The sequence below is a fragment of the Amblyomma mixtum genome, chromosome 1, assembly GCF_055824585.1.
Source record: "Amblyomma mixtum isolate Tamu chromosome 1, ASM5582458v1, whole genome shotgun sequence".
Classification (NCBI taxonomy): domain Eukaryota; kingdom Metazoa; phylum Arthropoda; class Arachnida; order Ixodida; family Ixodidae; genus Amblyomma; species Amblyomma mixtum.
The window spans coordinates 60,897,740-60,916,224 of NC_143012.1; the positions used below are offsets into that span (position 1 = coordinate 60,897,740).

The window sequence follows — 18,485 nt, forward strand, 5'->3', positions numbered from 1 at the left end:
AAAAAGTATTACGAATCTTTGTACAAAGCCATTAAAATCGCCAGTGTATTGTCTTCCAGAGGTACGCCTGGCACCATGTTGGGCTATTATACATGCGCAATGGTGCAATTTGTTGCATTACGCAACTCAATCCCCGTCACCGCAAAAAATATTACATCAAATATAAGAAAGCAGGCAAAGTTGAGTCGACACCCAGTGGTTCGTTATTTTTGAGGAGCTCTTAAATGCGCCAGGAGAAGTGACGTTAAACGCAATTCAAATTCCGCAGAAAGCGTTGCTGGGGGTTTGTGGCTTCTCGTTCCTGGACGGCTTGTCGCGTGTGCGTATGCGGGATATCAGTCCGGGCAAGAGCCCCACGACCAGTCCAGCCGCGTTGCCGGGTGTCCAAAGAAAGGGCATGGCGATGCGAAGGAAGACAATCTCCAGAACGGCGCCCAGAAGGGGAGGGCACGGTAGATCGAACCAGAGAAAAGGGTAGCGCCCCTTACGCAACCCGAGGCACCTTATCACCGGCTCTGGAGCGCTGCTGCCAGTGCGCTGGGCAGCTTGGGCAAGCGATACCTGCGAGAGCGGTTTTGTCAGCATGCTGCGATGAGGCGCTCAGTAAGGCCACACCATTAGATAATTAAGAATTTACCTCAGCTACCGTTAATAGGAGTATTACGTGAGGTATCACTTAACAGAGTACTAACTGTTTCTTACTTGCACTGCAAACTAATGCAGGGGTTTAGTGTTCTACTCCAGTGTTGGAACGGCCACCGCCCCGCTAGGAAAAGGTTTACCAGGAAGTATAGAATCAACTGCGCCGCTTAGCGTTCAGCACAAATGACTTTAGCGCGACAGGAGGTTGTCTTATGAAAGTAACAGAGCTGCCAAAAATATTAGCCCCTCAAATAACGAAGAACTTGTACAGGGACTAATTGGAAAGGGACGTTATCGGAAATTCAATTGTGCACCAGCCTTCAGTGAGAGAGAGAGAAAACTTTTATTTAAAATGAGGAAGGTTGCTCGAGCAACTTGGGTGGCACCGCTAGTCCAAGGCGCCACTGGCTTTAGCTGACTGACGGACTTGCTGAACCAACTTAAGTTGCTGATCCAGGGTCTCGCTGGTCAGGGCCACCTCCCACTGCTCATATGTCGGGTTGGATACAGTTAAGTGTTTTGGTTTCGTTGTACATTCCCACGATATGTGGTAGAGCGTAGGGCAAGCTCCACACCAAGGGCAAGGGCAAGGGTAATCGCAATCCACAAACATGGTGACAAAAATACTTTTGCCAATTACCGGCCAATTTCCATACTTCCAATTTTCTCTAAGGGCCTAGAGAAGGTGATTAAAATACGCATCGATAACTTCTCTCAGAAACATGAACTCATTACTAGGTGCCAGTTCGGCTTTAGAAAGAACCGTACAACAGAAATTGCGCTTCTGGCGCAGAAAGACATGATATTGAAGAATTTTGAGAACAAACTATTGGTTCTGGGGCTATATCTAGATTTAAGTAAGGCGTTCGATTGCGTGAATCATTCAATTTTGCTACAAAAACTTGAAAGATATGGCTTCAGAGGAACTGCTCAACAACTGATGCTGTCTTATCTGAAAGACCGATTCCAATTCACGGACATAAATAATCATAGATCGCGCCTCAGATGTATAGAATCAGGAGTTCCGCAAGGAAGTATCCTTGGGCCTATTTTGTTTCTTTACTACATCAATGATATTGTAAAATTAGAAAATAACTGCCGGTTTTTTTATCTACGCCGACGACTGTACTGTGTTTTTTTCTGGGAAGGACATGGCGGAACTAGAAACAAAGGCAAGGGTTTTTTGTTACAAACTGCAAGATTGGTGTAAAAGCAATTCGTTGATTCTAAATGAATCGAAAACAAAATGCGTGCTATTTCGTGTCCGCAGCTCATTAATTCATGTCCCAAAAACTGTTAATTTAGGCCCATACATAGTATCTGTAGAAAAATGTGTCAAATCACTTGGGGTGATTTTTTCAGAACACATGTCCTGGAATGATCACATGAACTACCTTTCGTCACAATTAAGCAAGGCTGTGGGAATGATAAACCGATGCCGCCTTTTCCTTCCAACTGCATTGAAACGTGTTATTTATTATGCTCTTTTCCATTCTCACTTGTGTTATTGTGTTTTAATATGGGGCAACACCACTACAACGAACATGCAGAAAATTTTTGTTCTTCAGAAACGAGCCCTACGCGCTGTTGCAAATGTGCCATTCTTCGAACACACAGCACCACTTTTTATTGCACATAAGATCATCAAAACACAAGACATATATATGTATAAATTACTTTCCACTTACAAAAGGGCCCTCAAAGGCACCTTAGATTTGTTTTTAGACTTAGCACAACTAAAACCTCCTTTGAGTAATTACTGCCTTCGTAATCAGTCACCTTGGTTGGTTCCAGCATCACGAACTAATTACGGCATAATGATGACTCAACACACGTTACCAACAATACTTAATCACTGTGATACACTACAAATTGATATTGCACAACTACCTCATAAACGTATTACCGAATTATTCATGCAAAAGTCGTTTATTACCATCGTTACATAATGTATTAATGTCTTATCCAAGTTTGTTTTCCAGTTATGGTATTTCTGATGTGTGCATTTTTGTTTGTTTCTCCTGTATTTAGCATGTTTATTTTTCTCACCACTATGTGCCAAACCAGTTTTTTTTTCCGCATGCAAGTGCATCGTTCGTCGCTGCTAATGGGTGATCGGTGACTGGAGCTCAGTCAAGCCGCAAGGAAGCGGCTTTTTCTCCAGTCACCTTTTTTCGCTGTACAATGTATGCGAAAATAAAGATTGATTGATTGATTGATTGATTGATTGATGACAGTGACGTTTGTGCGAAATCGAGCATACTAACCGTCTACTACCCAAACTTTGAAAGAGTCGAAAGAAAACACAAGTGCGTTTTTCCGAAGGCTAAGGCTTTCACCTTCAAGGACAATGTTCATCGAAGTTTAGCATCAATGTGGTTAATCTAACAATCTTGTCGAACGTTTTGGACTCCATCACAACTTCGATGCAGTAGTCTGCCACCTTCGAGACCTAGCTGGATTCCACCGATCCCGGGTGGTTGGCTTACGAACACATGAGAACAATACACCTGGGCTAGGCTTTCCCTTCCACTCGTAGCTCCCATTCAAAAGTGAAGAAGCGTTCACGCAAATTACGAGCGCTTTTCTGCGAAAATAGGTAGTTCGCAACAGCAATTTCAATGACTTCATATCTGACTTAAAGTTTTGAGAACAAAGTTGGTTTTATGGCTTAAAAGCGCAGTGCGTTTGGTGCAAAGCACAGCTCGCGCGGAGCTCCTGCAAAGCTTCAAGTAATTTTCATTCATCTGTTGCTTTCTCGGAGCCACTGGAATGGTTTTTTTACGATAGACACGTGGCAGAAGCTAGAACGCAGACCGATGACTGCCACTGTTCACGGGGGTCTGACAGAAGGAGCTGTGGTAAGCGCCTTTCAGCGAAATGAGCATCATGTGCCAACTAGAGGTGTAAAACCACCCATTCCACACTATCTCCGACGACGAAATCTAAGTTCTGACGAAATCTCGACTTTTCGCTTACTAAGTTCATGTCGAAGGGAAAAGGAACGCCGACTGAGAGTTGTTAAAAATGCTAGACGTTTTGGCTTCTGCGCGATGGCCATGTTTATTAGGAAAGAAAAAAAAAGATTGAACAAGGCTTCCGTACGGAAGCCGAAATTTGTAGCAATTAATAACCATTGATAGTCGTCTTCGTTTCTGTCGTCAGACAGATGTCGTTGTGCTGCGATAGTCGTATAACCAGAAAGAAAGAGTCAAGAAGGCTTCCGTAAAGAAGCCGAAATGCCTGATACTTTTAAGAAAAGCCTCTTTGGTCAGCGTTACTTTTCTTTTCGATATATCTCTGACGAAAGACTCTGAATTTCTCCTGTCAGATAAAATGCAGTACTGTTTCTAAAGAAACAGGATGTTGCTGTCGTAGCGTCCCTTTTAGAGATATCACGGCAATCCGGAAGTCAACCCGAAGTCTGAAGAAGACCATTGCAGCCGACATTGCTGCTCACTGAACCCTCAGAATAGCAACGCTTATTCCAGAGCTGCTCAAAGGAGGTGGTAGAGAATGCGCGGGCAACTCGTCGCCGGGTGAGCAGTCTCGCTACGTAGGTACAGTTTTGGTCAAATGTTTAGGGGAATCTCCCAAGGTGTAATAAGGGAGTAATTACTCACTGACATCCACCCGAGCGCAGCCATACGGCTACAAAGGAAAGCTGTACAGCTTTCTCAGAAACTTCGTAGTTAAAGAGAAATTCGTCCTGGTCAGGGGTTCGAACCCAGGACCACCGCTTCACCTGAGCAGTCGCTCTACCAACTGAGCTATAACCGGGACGGCAAGCTTATGGTAGGGCGAGAGCGAATTGACAGATAACAGTTTAGGTGGTGACGTCCAGTGCGAGCTTGCCTTATGAAAGGAGCGGATGCCTTGGCCCATTGTTGGTGAGAGATAAACTTGGACCAAACTTAGCGGATGGGTTAACCCAGCTGCTGATCGACAAATTTTCTCTCACTTGCGCTACCCGCTGTGACAGAATCTGCACTCGTCGGCTCTCACCTTTAATGCGAGCAGAACGGCAGTAAGGCCAGTGAAGCACTTGTACGGCATCTCGTAAGCGTGGACGCCGTCGAGGTAAGAGCCCAACAGCGACCATGGCAGCAGGGTGCAGGCACTGATGCAGTACACGAGTCCAGTTGCCAGCGTGAGCGTCAGTGCCCACAGTGCGAACTTGACCGAGCCGAGCTCCCTCTCGTAGCGCCAGCCGAGGAACATCAGGGAGCAGGCAACGTAGGCCGCATGGAGGTCACTCGTGGCATGCAGCGGGGACAGGAGCAACAACTCCCAGTGGCCCCTACGAGGAATAAAAGCCATGGCGAAAATGACTGTTAACCACAGTTGTTGCTAATAAACGCACAGAATGAGTTCCAACTCCCACGTGCGTGATGATTTTTTCATCTATCCTGGAGGTCTTAATTCTCTGGAAAATTTAATATTCTAAATGGTAGGAAAGCTGGCGCCGAGCGATGATAACGGCGCATCAGTGAACGAAGCATGTTGGCTTTCTGTTGTCGAGGTACGAAATACAACGATATCTGTGTCGCCTCCGCGCAGTGCGGGTATACGAAGGTAGCAGAGTGCACGTGGGCGAGCAAAACTTCGCGCTACCAGTTCAAAATGCCCTCGTTCAAATAGCCCGTATTCTTGTATTTCTTTTTTTGTGTCCACTCCTGCTTGGAGTCAGCCGACTCTGCAGTATTCCCAAATAAATAAATAAATAAATAAATAAATAAATAAATAAATAAATAAATAAATAAATAAATAAATAAATAAATAAATAAATAAAATAAAGACTTGTATCATGCATTTATAAATCAGTCATAGCGGCGCATGTCGGGGGTATAAAAACAACCAGGACCCTAAAACTGCTGATAGTGACTGTAAGGGCAGAGCAGGGCACATTTTACAAGGAGAGTGCTACGACAGTATATAGGAGAGTCGACTAAAACGACGTAATGAGGATAAGGGTGATAGATGGAAGATAACTGTTTAAATGAGGATAAGGGCCAAGGGGAAAGAGGTTTTTAAAGTGATCGGCCAGGGAGGAAACGCCATATTTGGGCATCTGCCCATACTTCGTAGGGACACATTTCCCACCATAGAGGCTCCAATATCGGGTCCGTCGCGCGTCGGACGCACCAGCGAGCTTTACAGTGGCGTGAAATGGATCGTCGATACTGAAATAGAACAGTTCTTTGTAACCTTAAGCTTTAGTTTTTCACAAAATAACGCAGAGTTTTGAGTGAAACTAGCAGTGCCTTAATTTTACTCCACTGTACAGCTTTGTGAGCTGTATGGCAGTTTCGCACACGAGGGGTAATCTAACACTGATATCTTCAGGTAAGTGATGTTTGAGGAGTAGGTTGACAAGCATGAAGATGCCTCTAGCCTAGTGGCGTGCTATTATATACATGCCAATAGTTGGCAGAAGCGTGCATCTGGCCACACAGCGCTGGAGAAAGCTGGACGCAAGAAACAGCGCACCTGTTGAAGACCAGGTCGGAGCTTAAGCAAGGCGCATGGATGACTGCTGCCCACAAAGGCGGCAGTACTCTGGCTCGAAGCGCCACGATGAGCCCCGACACGAGCGTCGCCACAAAAGTTGGCACAAAGAGCGACGAAGATGCTGGGAAGCCGTAGACGTATCCGAAGCCCACGAGTACGCCGGCCAAGTGACCGAGCAGTGAGCTGCCGGGAACCGCGATGTGGATTAGCAGCAGCTCGAGCCAGACAACCCATCCAGGGAACGGTCTCTCCTGATACCACTGGACGTTCTTCAGGACCTGAGTGCAAGCGAGAGAAAATGAATCAAGTCCTTAGTCTGCTTTAGTACAAGGCGAACAAAAGGGGTGCCTATTAGGCGCGATTCGATTGAAGGGTATTGCAGTGTCAAGTTTTCGTCGTTTTCATCAAGTAGCGTGATAGATTAAAGCGAGCAGGTTGGCAGGGCTACAGAAAAGATGGTTTCTCCTCCGCTAGTGTTGAAACTAGACACATCTGTGATAGCTGGCAAAGTGCTCTTTTGCCTCAGTGGTTATGGCGCTCGGCTAATTGCTCGCCAGACGCGGGTTCGACCCCTGTCGTGGCGGCCGCATTTCAGTGTAGCGAAATTCTAGAGGTCCGAGTACTGTGCGATGTCAGTGCACGTTAAAGAACCCCAGGGGGTCGAAATTTCCGGAGCTTTTCACTCATAGCCTGAGTCGCTTTAGGACGTTAAGCCCCTATAAACCTATAAATTTTAGAAGACGTTTGCGCGGTATACGACACTTTCGTTCCCAACAGTGCATCCGAATTAAGCGTCATTAGGCGAGAAATAATAGACAAAGAACTGGATTAAACCTTTCCTCTTTAAGGTCACTCGGTGCTTTGAAAGCAGAGCAATGTCCTGCGCTAAAAACTACTGATCACAGAAAAATACACGGGCAGCGCTTCATGTTCTTTAACTCGGTTTACCTTCTCTTCGGCTAACACGATTCTGTCTACGTAGCTTCTCTCACCTTGAGCGCAAAAACGACACCGGAGAAGCCGATGGAGCAGACGTAGTAGAAGTAGTCGTCCTGCAGCAGGCTACCCACGAATGACGTCATGAGCAGGTCGACAGCCCCGACCTCGAAGAAGAAGAGGATCAGGACGCGGCCGAATCGCTTGCTCCCCATCTCCTTCTCCAGGATGATGCCCTTCCAGACGAAGGAAATCATGTTGAAGTAGAGGTGCATACTGTCGGCGTGCTCCAGCTGTCCCAAGACGATCCGCCTCCACTGCCTCCGCCACAGGACGGTGCTCACGCTCATGCACACCTCCCAGGGGGAACGCCACGTCACGGGCACCAGTCGGCAGTAGATGGCCACCTGCACCATCGTCGCCGCTGCGGTGACCGGCGGGATGCTGCGGGGCCCAACCTCGAAGAGCATACGCGCCAGAAGGAGGCCGACGCCCCAGAAGTCTCCCAGCCTACGACGCAGAGACATGGCGGCTGCCTTGGGCCAGGCCATTTCTGGTTCTTCAGTGCGCGAGCGTTCGCGTGCTCTTCCAGCGTGTCCGTGGTCTTAGTCTTTATCTTCTTCCATCAGATGAGGGGAAGAAAACGAAGAAATCGTTCGTTTCGTTTATGGGGTTTAGCGTCCCAAAGCGACTAAGGCTATGAGAGACGCCGTAGTGGAGGGCTCCGGAAATTTCGGCCACCTGGGGTTCTTTAACGTGCACTGACATCGCACAGTACACGGGCCTCTAGAATTCCTCCTCCAAAGAAATTCAACCGCCGCGGCCAGGATCGAACCCGCGTCTATTGGCCGTTGTTTAGCTCTGGTCAAACCTGCAGTAAAGCGAGAGTGAGCGCTCTCCCCCTCTCCACTCTCCACGATGTAGGACCGTGGCCGCTGTGCTCAGCTAAGGATTTGCGCAGAGCACTTGGCATCAGTTACGCATACCTCCTCTCCCGGAGAAAGGTTTCGGAGCCTACGGGCCCTATGATGACAATCGACGTCCTTGGCTTGCTTCCGCTTGGCCGCGCTGTCCTTCCGGAGGAAATACTTCCGTTACGGTACTTCCGGCAACAGCTTATCGCGAATCCTGGCTACGCGTGTTCGCAAGCGTCGACCCTTGAGAAGTTGCGAGGGGCTGCAACCAGAAACTCCAGGTGTGCCTCAGTACACCAGTAAAGTCAAGAAGCGGTCTTCATTTTTGAGGAAAATGTCCTTTACAGTCTTCACCGCTCGCTCGACTGCGCCATTTGACTGGGGGTACCCGGGGCTGCTGGTGACGTGGTCGAACCCGTATTCCCTGGAAAACCTTGCAAACTCGTGTGAAGAAGACTGAGGGCCGTTATCACTTCGGAGCACCTCTGGTATGTCAAATCGAGCCATGACACTTTTGATAGCCCAAATGACAGCCTGGCTAGAAGTGCTGCGCAGCGTGATTACTTCCGGGTACCGTGAATAGTAGTCCACCAGCAGTAGAAAGTCTTGCCCTTTCAGGTGGAGCAAATCCGCGCCCAATTGTTACCACGTACGCTGTACTGGTGGGGTTGGCAGCAAAGGTTCCGCCCGCTGGGTTCTCGTAGTAGCGCAGCGTTCGCAAGACTCCACCATGGCCTTTATCTGCTTGCCCATGCTTGGCCACCACACAGACTCGCGGGCTCGTGCCTTAAAACGATTCACACCCTGGTGACCCTCATGAATTAAATCGAAGATGAGTCGCCGCAAAGCCTCGGGAATCCAAGGACGACCTTTAAGAAGCAGACCATCGCACACAGATAGCTCTCCACGATATGGCCAATACTTCGCGACGTGTATCGGAAGCTTCGACTTCGCTGGCCAGCCGTGTTGACAGGACCTCAGTAGAATGAGACGCTCACCATCCGAAGACTGGTGTTGTGAAGTTCTTCAAGACTGACGGGTGCGCCTTCCCGGATAGACCCGACGACTTCGTTCACGTGCAGTTCCACCAAGCTTGCTTCGGTAGTCAACGCTGGTGCCACTGGAGCTCTTGAGAGAGTATCTGCGGAGGCTAATAGCTTCCCTGGGACGTACACTATTTTGTACTGGTACCTCATTAGCTTGATCCTTATTCTTTGTATTCTCGGGGGCAAAGCATCAACATCCATTTCCCCAAGCAAGGCCGTGAGAGGTTGGTGGTCAGTTTCCACAACGAAACATACGCCTCGAACATACTCATCGAAACGCCTTACGGTCCAAGCAATTGCCAACGCCTCGTTTTTGGTCTGGCTGTATTGTTGCTCCGTTGGCGTGAGCGAGCGCGACGCGTAAGCAACTGGACGACGCTCACCCGTCGGCGGGTCTTTTAGCAAAACAGCACCCAGCCCGAAGGAGCTAGAATCTGCAGACGCGATGGTCGGCCGAAATAGATGATAGCTGGCCATGCAAACACTGGATGGCAGCATGCCCTTTACTCTCGAAAATGCCGCTTGTTGGCTTGCTCCCCATGTACACTCGCTTTTCTCGTTGAGAAGTTCTCGGATGGCTGCGGTAGCTTCGGACAAGTGCGGTAGAGACCTTCCTACACGGTTAATAATATCAAGAAGTCTGCGTACTCCACCCACATCAACTGGGGGATTCCATGTGTTTTACGGCCGCAACTTTATCTGGATCGGGCGAGATGCCAGCGCCGCTGACAACCACATCGAGGAAGTTGACGCTTGTAACGCCAAACTTTCACTTCGATTTGTTCAGTGTGAACCCAGCCTTCCGCAGTCGCCCCAGTACTTCCTAGGCGTCTGTCATGCTCTGCTTTGTCTCTGCCGAAAACTAGGATATCATCAATCAAGTTTACGACACCCTCCTGGCTTTCTAGAATGTAACACATTTGGCGCTTAAAGTATTCCGGGGCTGACGTGATTCCAAACGGCAATCGGCGGAAGCAATAGCGTCGAACGGGGTGATAAATGTCGTCAGTTCTTGAGACTCTTCATCCAGCTTCACCTGATGAAAACTTGATGTCGCATCCAGCTTTGAGAACACTTGAGCATCCCCAAGGAGCTCCGACACTTGGTCCACGGACGGCAGAATGTGACGCTCACGCAGAATTACCTTGTTGAGCTTGGTAAGGTCAACGCAGATGCGGTAAGAGCCCGACACCTTCGGTACAACCACCACACCTGTGCACCACGGTGTAGGTCTGGTTACCGTGCGAATCACGCCCTCTGCCTCCAGCTTGTTCAGCTCTGTCTTAACCACACCTTGCAATATGGGATGGGTATCCTCCGCGGGACTGACAATGAGTAAGGAATTGCATCAGGGTTGAGTCAGATGGTGTAGGCTTCTCTGAGTACGCCCAAGCCACGGAACAGCTCATTAGTCTTTGTTACGCTGAGCTCCGGCTGGCTGGCTCTTGAATTGCTGGAAAGCCCAGAAGTGGAACAACTTGTGAGCGAAGAACAAAATGTTTTGCCTCACTTGCTTGTCCTTCAATTCAAGGCAGGCGAAAAACATCCCAAGAACGTCCAAGCGTTGCCCCGCTGGCCCTGTGGTTCCCGAGATGCTCTGGAATGCCAGAAAACGTGCTGGGGACCACTGTTACTTCAGCGCCGCCATCAACTTTAAAGCGAACAGGCGTTCCATCGATCTTGACAACGACGAACTTCGCGCGGCTGCTACCGTGCGAGCCAACTGCACTCAGTTCAACAGGTGCCAGCTTCCTACTTGAACTGCAAACCGCCGCAGAGTGACCCTGCTTCCCGCATTTGTTGCACGCTGCCCGTCGTGCAGGGCATTCAGTGCGCAGATGCAGCGAGCGTCCGCAGTATCCACACGGCGAACTTGCAACCGAGGCAGACGCAGCAAAGTTACGCACGTGCTGTGGTGGGCGTTTCCGTGCGGCCTTCGCGGCGTCAATGTTTATCAGGCTAGGATCACTTATCGCGGCTGGCTCACCAGCTAACAGTTGCGCCCGTTCTTTTCCGCGTCTTCTGCCTGCCGGACTTGAATGAGCGCCTGTTCTAGCGTTAGCTTCGTGTTTCGGCACGGCTTATCTGATAGCTTGGTATCACGAAGGCCACTAGAAAGTGGTCACGAACCAGAAGCTCTTCTACCTCCTGCGTAGAGCAGTTGCATTGCTTTACCATGTTTCCGAGAGCCGTAAAGAATGCATCACCTGACTCACCCGCCTGTTGAACTCGTCGGTGAAATCGGGCGCTCTCGTAAAGCTCGTTGGACGGCTGCACGAAGTATCCATCCAACTTTGCAACGATTATGCTGTATTTGGTATAGTCTTCGTCCTTAACTTGCAGCGAGCATAAGATGTCGCGTGCCTTGGGTCCCACGCAACACAGCAGCGTCCGAACATGAACTTCATCACTTGCAGCGTTTAAGCCGGATGCAAAACAGCAACCTTCAAACTGTTGACGGCACCGTGGCCATGTTGCAGGGATCCCGAAGTCGAACTGCGGCGGTGGCCGCAAGTTCAGTGCAGCGACTCCTCTGACGGCTGCCACCTCTTGCTTACGCTCTTCGTCGTTCCCTGGCATGGGCACAATGACGGGGATCCCACTTCTGACATCATGTAGTGGTCCGCGAAGAACGAGGCAGCGCCTGGGCCCGCTCACACGGAAGTGTCCCGCACTCTTTACTGCGTGATTTATACAGGGTGTCCCAGCTAAATCTAACCAAGCTTTTAAAAAAGACGAAGTGCCCTAGTCCAGTGAGACCAACTGAGAATTGTTGCCAGTCGCGGGTCCTAGTCTGCAGTATTGTTTTTATTATGCAAACGTAATTAATTAGCAGAGACTAGTCAGCTAACTTTTTAATTATTTGCTTCAGGAAAAAAGTTCCAAAGCAGGATTTGTAGATGGCATAGAAAAATAACCAGCTGCCGTGTTTGCAACCAAGTACCATTGATACTTTTATTTGCCTTAAAAGAAAGCCCGCGAGATACAAAAAGAACCACGTGATAGGGAAGCAGTTTCAGCGCTCCCAGACGACCGGTCATGCAACGACATCCGCTTATCTTTGCAACGCTGTACCGAACGGGATTCGGCTTTTTTTCGATGGTTGCGAGATATACGCCAGCAACTCTCGCATGGGCGCTAGGGCGACCGCTTCTTGAGCGCGTGACGGTGAAAGTTCGGCGGCACGGCCACATGCCTATCACTCGAGGCGAGGTTTAGCGTGAAAAAGCGCTCCATGCGAGCCGCGCTTCACTTCCTTGAAAAGCAGCGCCCGCTTACTTTCCATCACGCATAAGCAGTTCCTGGCGCACATCTCTCCACCACCTCAAAACGCCTAACACTGTTCGGGACAGCGTTGCAAACATAAGCGGATGTCGTTGCTTGAGCGGTCATTTGGGAGCGCTGAAACTGCTTCGCTATCACGTGGTTCTTTTTGTATTTCGCGGGCTTTCTTTTAAGGCAAATGAAAGAAGCTATATTAGTGGTGCTTGGTTGCAAACACATCAAACGGTTATTTTTCTATGGGATCTACAAGTCCTGCATTGACACTTTCTTTCTGAAGGCAATAATTAAAAAGTTAGCTAATTAGTCTCTGCTAATTAATTACGTTTGTATAATGAAAAACTACCGCAGGCTAGGACACGCGACTGTCAACAACCCTCAGTTGGTCTCACTGGGCTAGGGAACATCATCGTTTTTTACAAGCTTGGTTACATTTAGCTCGGACAACCTGTATATACAACACAACACAAAGGTAACGCACTCTGCTAGTCTGTTAGTAATGTTAATCCTGCTAGTAGCGCCACATCGCGACATCACTACAGGTACCACACTGAAGGCTGGAAGAGCTGGCGTAGTGTAGCTCTCGCTACAAAAAAATTGTTGAGGAAGCTAGAACCAGAAAAACTGCTCTGCAGAAGAGCAAGGTTCAGAAGAGCAAGGTTCCGGGCTAGTTGGTAAGGCATTTTAAAGGAAGAAACAGCGCGACGAAACACGGACACACGAAGAAAAGACACAAACGAGCGCTGACTCACAACTGCTCCACAACTGCTCCCATCCAACTGCAGAGCAGTTGGATGGGATTTGTGTGAGGCAGTCATCCAGATCATACCAATAACTTTTTTTTATCACACTCTCGTTGTGGTCTGGGTGTTGAATTGTGGCTGAACCGTGCTCTATAGGAGCAGTGTATGGTTGTCGTATTGTGTATAAGGGTGTTTCTCCGTGTTTTCGGCGTGAAACGTAGTTTTGATTTCATTCGTGGTTTTGCATTTGTCAAAAGACACGCTATTTTGTGCGATTCTCTGAAGAACTTATATCAAAATGCTACACAGCTCAACCGGCGTATCATGGGTTAGAAATGGAGGAAGAAGTCGTTAAACTGATCTCTACCTGGAAAGGGATGTCGCCATCTTGTGGTAAATAAAAAAATTAAAAAAAAGAAAATGCTGGAACCCGTGGGTACTATTTTAGTCTAGCATAGATGTTTCTTCCCGTTATATTTTTTTCGTTAAGCCATTTTTTTTTCAATGCACAAGTGTTTTTGCGATGCAGAAAGATGAGAAATAACACTGCAGCTATTTTGCTGGACAACAGTTACATGTGACCTGGTTTGGCAGTTTGGAGTCGGAAAATCGCGTCAAATGCAGTGTGGACAGTTTCTACTCTATATGACCTGAACAATTATGTTAAATTTTTTTTTTGTCCACCTTTTGGCAGTTTCCTTCAATGCATGTGCTCTTCTTTGACCCAGAAAGATGACAACTAACATCCTCGCATTATGCCGGGCAATAGTTTAAAGTAACCTGGTTTGGCTGTGTGGGGTCGGAAAAGCCCGACTTGTGTGTGTTGACAGTTTGTGCCGTAACTGATTTGAAGGATTAAGTGTCTGCACTGCGTACAAAGAAGGCGACACTGCTAATGGGTGGCGCTGAGATTCATATCTGAACTGTGCTGCGCTGCCACTGCTTCCGAACCATTCCCTCCGCGCTGCTGTACTGGCCTCCCGTGAAGCGGAGCATTGTTATTCAGGCACGTACCTCTCTGTTTTTGTCAGCGTGAAGTTATATCAAAACTTTTATTGCGAAAGCAATACTACTTGCACTTTGCAGGGTGACCACCATCGTGCCGCGGCGGTGACCATCATTGACCTTCATTTGACCTTGATTGCATTAGATGCCGCGGCGGCGACCACCATTGACCTTCATTTGACCTTGATTGCATTAGATTGGATTACATTAGATTGAATTGGACTGGACTGGATTTAATTAGATTAGATTACATTAGATTAGAGTAGATTACATTGGATTGAATTCGATTGGATTGGATTGCATAGGAGTGGATTGGATTGAATTGCATTGGATTAGATTGGATTGGAATGGATTTGATTGGATTGTTTTGGATTCGGTTGGATTGTATAACCGATGCATCATCACAAGTCTAACCACAAGCACCACCACCAGCTACACTACCAGCTGTACCATGGCGTAGGTACGGATATTGCTTTCGCTATTACCGGGCTTAACCAAGCTAAGCCACAGCGAATTTTTTGTACTGAGAGCAACGGCACCGTGGAATCAATGAAAATACTCCGTATTAAATGGCGTATCTCTCAACACCTTATGGAGCAGGAATGCTTCAGGCTGGAGGCGCCAGGGCTTCGTTCCAAGAAGGGAGTGCTAGTGGAAGAGTATCGTGAAAGCGCCGGGGTTAGCAACGGTGCTGACAAGAAGAGAAGGATGAAATTTGCCAGCCACTCAATGGTATCCTCGTTTTGACTTCGTCTTCAGGAGTCTGGTTCAAAAACGCACCACAGTCTTTGCAATCGGTGGATTGGGTGAGTATGCTATTTCGGCGCGCGTGAATTTCTATGCCTTTCGTGTGTTCGCGTAGGCGCTCATTGACACACCGTTGATTTTCCCCCAGTGTAAAATCGCCCTCACGACAGTAGAATCGTATAAATAGCACCACAACAACAACTGACAAATTTCTTTCGGTGTTTCTTCTGACGCGCCTTCTTTAACATAGTCGCTCAAAAATAACATTGTCACTCAGCATGCCTTAACTGCTAAGACTGTGGGGCATTTTTGAACCAGACCACCATCATGACCAAATATAAAGGCCGGACCTCAGGTCTTCAGGATGACTAGCCACCAAGTGCTTCGAAGATGCTGAAGGTACATAAAGGTCGTAGGATGCGTCAACCCAAAGGTGAACTGAACGCGCTCTCCTGCGGCTAATTTACTAAGCAAACGAGCTGTTCACGCGATTGTCTTCAGTTGAAAAGTGCATCTACGCGCTCCCGAAAACCGAAATATTGAACGGCTTGCGAATACCAGCCGCTGTCTGCAAGTGTATTTTCCCTGTGGACAAACGCTGAGAGGAGACGAAGTAGCAGCTTGTTGTGAGAGTAAGAAAAGGCTTAACGCAATAATTACACTTCTTGAAGGCTGCTTGAAATCGCTTGTGCAGTGATTTCAAGCAGGTGACCGTAGCGAAGCAGTAGAGATAAACTCTCTGCGTAAAAGCGAACGCGAACGTGAATGAGAACGGCAAATAAGTTGTTCAGAAACCTAGGGAGGTTGTTGCTACGTCTTAACGAAGAGTACGTGTACAACCCCTGGGAAACAATAATGCAGCTTATCTACGCTCAGGTCCCGAAGCACATGTCCTGTTGTCGGCGATAGCGGAAGACGAGAACAAAGTGATTGCTGTGAAAGCCATTATGTTGTTGTGGTGAACAACAACAACAACATAATGTGGGGGCCTGCCGCTGAGTGAAGTTCAGTGGGTGGGTGAGGACCCACTGTAGTCTGCTTTGTGAAGTGCTCACTTACCTGCAAGTGTTTTAGATCGAGATCCCTAATCCTCGGGGTACGACTTCCGATTTAGATGTGGATGAGGCAGTGACCTTCAATGCCTCACAAGGTCAAACCGAACTCAACTGCATGGTGGTACGGCCCACGTTATGGTAGTATGACCACGTGATTATTTGACCAAGACCATTGGGTACCTGACCTTGACACTTGATTTGAGACAGTGGGCACCTCATCGACAATGACTTTCAATGCCTTACAGAGTCAAACCGAATGTAACAGCGTGGGGTTATGGCCCAAGCTATGGTAGTATGACCACGTGATCATATACTATGAGCCGCCGCGGTGGCTCAGTGGTTATGGTGCTCGGCTGCTGACCCGAAAGACGCGGGTTCGATCCCGGCCGCGGCAGCTAGAATTTCTTTGGAGGGGAAATTCTAGAGGCCCGTGTGCTGTGCGATGTCAGTGCACGTTAAGGAACCCCAGGTGGTCGAAATTATCCGGAGCCCTCCACTACGGCGTCCCTCATAGCCTCAGTCGCTTTGGGACGTTAAACCCCTTAAACCAAACCATATACAATGACCATTGGGTACTTGACCTGGACCTTTGACCTTGACCTTGGCATTTGACTTGAGACAGTGGAGAGCATGCTTAACGGAGCTTTCGCTCGTAGGTTCAAGCCACGTTGAACCCCAGCCATTTTTTTGTTTGAATTCTTGCAAATCTTCGCAGCAGCTTTCATGCTAAAATCTTCCAACAATGAATCAATCAACCTGTCACATGGCACATCCTTTTATTCACCTATATACAAAAGGCTGCAGGCTGGGCTATATCCAAAGCCTTAAGCAGGAGTGCTGTACATGTCAGAGTGCCTTGAGAAAAAAGGAAGAAAAAAACATTACAGCATCCGTTCGCACTATTTTCGGCAGCGTCTCGCATAGAAGTAATAGCGAACTAGCACAATAACGAGAGCAAGGAAGTGAAAATTGCTCATTCGCTGTCGTAATCATAGCCATGCACGTATAGGTCACAGATGAAGCTTAACTGAGTATCTGGAGAGCTGCACTAGAATCCTGCATGAAGGCTATCTAATGAACTGAGTGACAATTTTTTTTTTCTCTTCCACTAGTTTACGCGAAAGCCAGGATCCCTTGTGCAAACTTGAGGGCAGTACATAGCCACCAGTCTCAGCTGTGGGGACTGTCGTCGATATGTGTAGGTACCCGTTTCTAACGTTTTACACGAAACCTAGTGTCCCTATATTCCATTTCTGGTCGTAGTAGGCGTCCATCTTCAAGTTCCTTTATATTGTCATGCATCTAGATTTTGTTCTCTTTAAGGAAATACTTTTAGGAAGTCTTCTAGCATTAAAGTGCCTTCACGCCTTTGTCACAGGGTGGACTACATTTTCCATTTGCCTGCGTCCCGATATTTTGAAGGCTTTCGTTAGATAAGCCGTAGTTTGTACCATTAAGAGCAGAACAGACGCTGTGTGATCTTTCTCTCTCTCTTCTTATGGCTTTTAGCAGCCCAGTCTTTTCCCTGGACATTGAACTAGTTTAAATTGGGTTATCATTTTGACCAGTTCCATGAATTGAGTTTCAGAGCAAGATAGCGGCATGGGCATAGTGCGGTGCGCAAGCGCCGTGTTCTGATGCTTTGATGAAAACTCCTTCATTGCGTGTGCATAAATGTTTTCTTAGCAGTTTTTCCGCCTGCTTATTCAAGCGTTCGTCTTTTTGATTTTAAGCTCATGAATCAAGGGCATGCCAGCATTTCAAAACAGTTGCCAAGAAAAGCGTGCGTGGCATGAAATAAATGTTTCGAATGTCAGACACGTTTTCCAGTCAGCGTATGATTGTCAGTTTTCAAACCGACAAAATAAATAATTCTGCGAAGATTACATGCAACCTCTATGCACTACCAGGCGCTTTGTGCCTAAAAAGCAGTGTATTGAAAATTTTCGCCATAAACTTAGATTATAAATGGCGTCCTAGCGCCTGTCAGTTTCACCGTACATTTAACAAAAAAGTCGGCGAAGTGGACTTAATGCGAACTTCAATGTTATTGGTCCTAACCGGCGTGTTTTTGTTTTTGAAATTCATAAGTGCATCTGCAAAGATCATGCTCATTTTCTGTATTCAGCCACCCTTTCTTTGACTGGGGCGCCACTGCTTAGATTCGCACTGGAAACGAACAGAGGCTCTAAAATGAATAAATAACGACACATGCGACAGAGAATAATCTCAAGAACATGAAAAAATTTTGATCCGCTTATAACATCAACGCCATTTCAATGTATATTGTGTGCCAGTCATGCATAGAGCACTCGAGAAGCGTACTGCGCGCGAGAGAAAGCGACGTCTGGTTTGGTTTGGTTTATGGGGTTTAACGTCCCAAAGCGACTCAGGCTATGAGGGACGCCGTAGTGGAGGGCTTCGGAAATTTCGACCACCTGGGGTTCTTTAACGTGCACTGACATCGCACAGTACACGGGCCACTAGAATTTCGCCTCCAAAGACATTCAGCCGCCGCGGCCGGGATCGAACCAGCGTCCTTCGGGTCAGCAGCCGAGCACCATAACCACTTATCCACCGCGGCGGCAGAAAGCGACGTCTTCC

At 47.8% G+C, this 18,485-nt stretch overlaps 1 protein-coding gene across 1 annotated transcript; it reads right to left on the reverse strand.

Annotated features, from left to right (window-relative positions):
* Window positions 1-255: 255 nt before the first annotated feature.
* Window positions 256-7,640, reverse strand: LOC149366440 (uncharacterized). Its single transcript, XM_089570826.1, has 4 exons — window positions 7,146-7,640; window positions 6,133-6,431; window positions 4,648-4,942; window positions 256-561 (listed from the first exon to the last, which is right to left on the reverse strand). The coding sequence occupies exons 1-4, from the start codon at window positions 7,638-7,640 to the stop codon at window positions 256-258; spliced, it is 1,395 nt and encodes a 464-aa protein (XP_089426952.1).
* Between the last annotated feature and the right edge of the window lie 10,845 nt (window positions 7,641-18,485).

What these genes read in the sequence shown, in the direction of transcription:
- LOC149366440 (XM_089570826.1), bottom strand. Translation starts at nt 7,640, where the DNA reads ATGGCCTGGCCCAAGGCAGCCGCCATGTCTCTGCGTCGTAGGCTGGGA. An exon ending in TCCGACCTGGTCTTCAACAG is followed by an intron (nt 4,943 to 6,132) that starts GTGCGCTGTTTC and finishes TATTCCTCGTAG; the next exon opens with GGGCCACTGGGAGTTGTTGC. An exon ending in CCGTTCTGCTCGCATTAAAG is followed by an intron (nt 562 to 4,647) that starts GTGAGAGCCGAC and finishes CCGCTCTCGCAG; the next exon opens with GTATCGCTTGCCCAAGCTGC.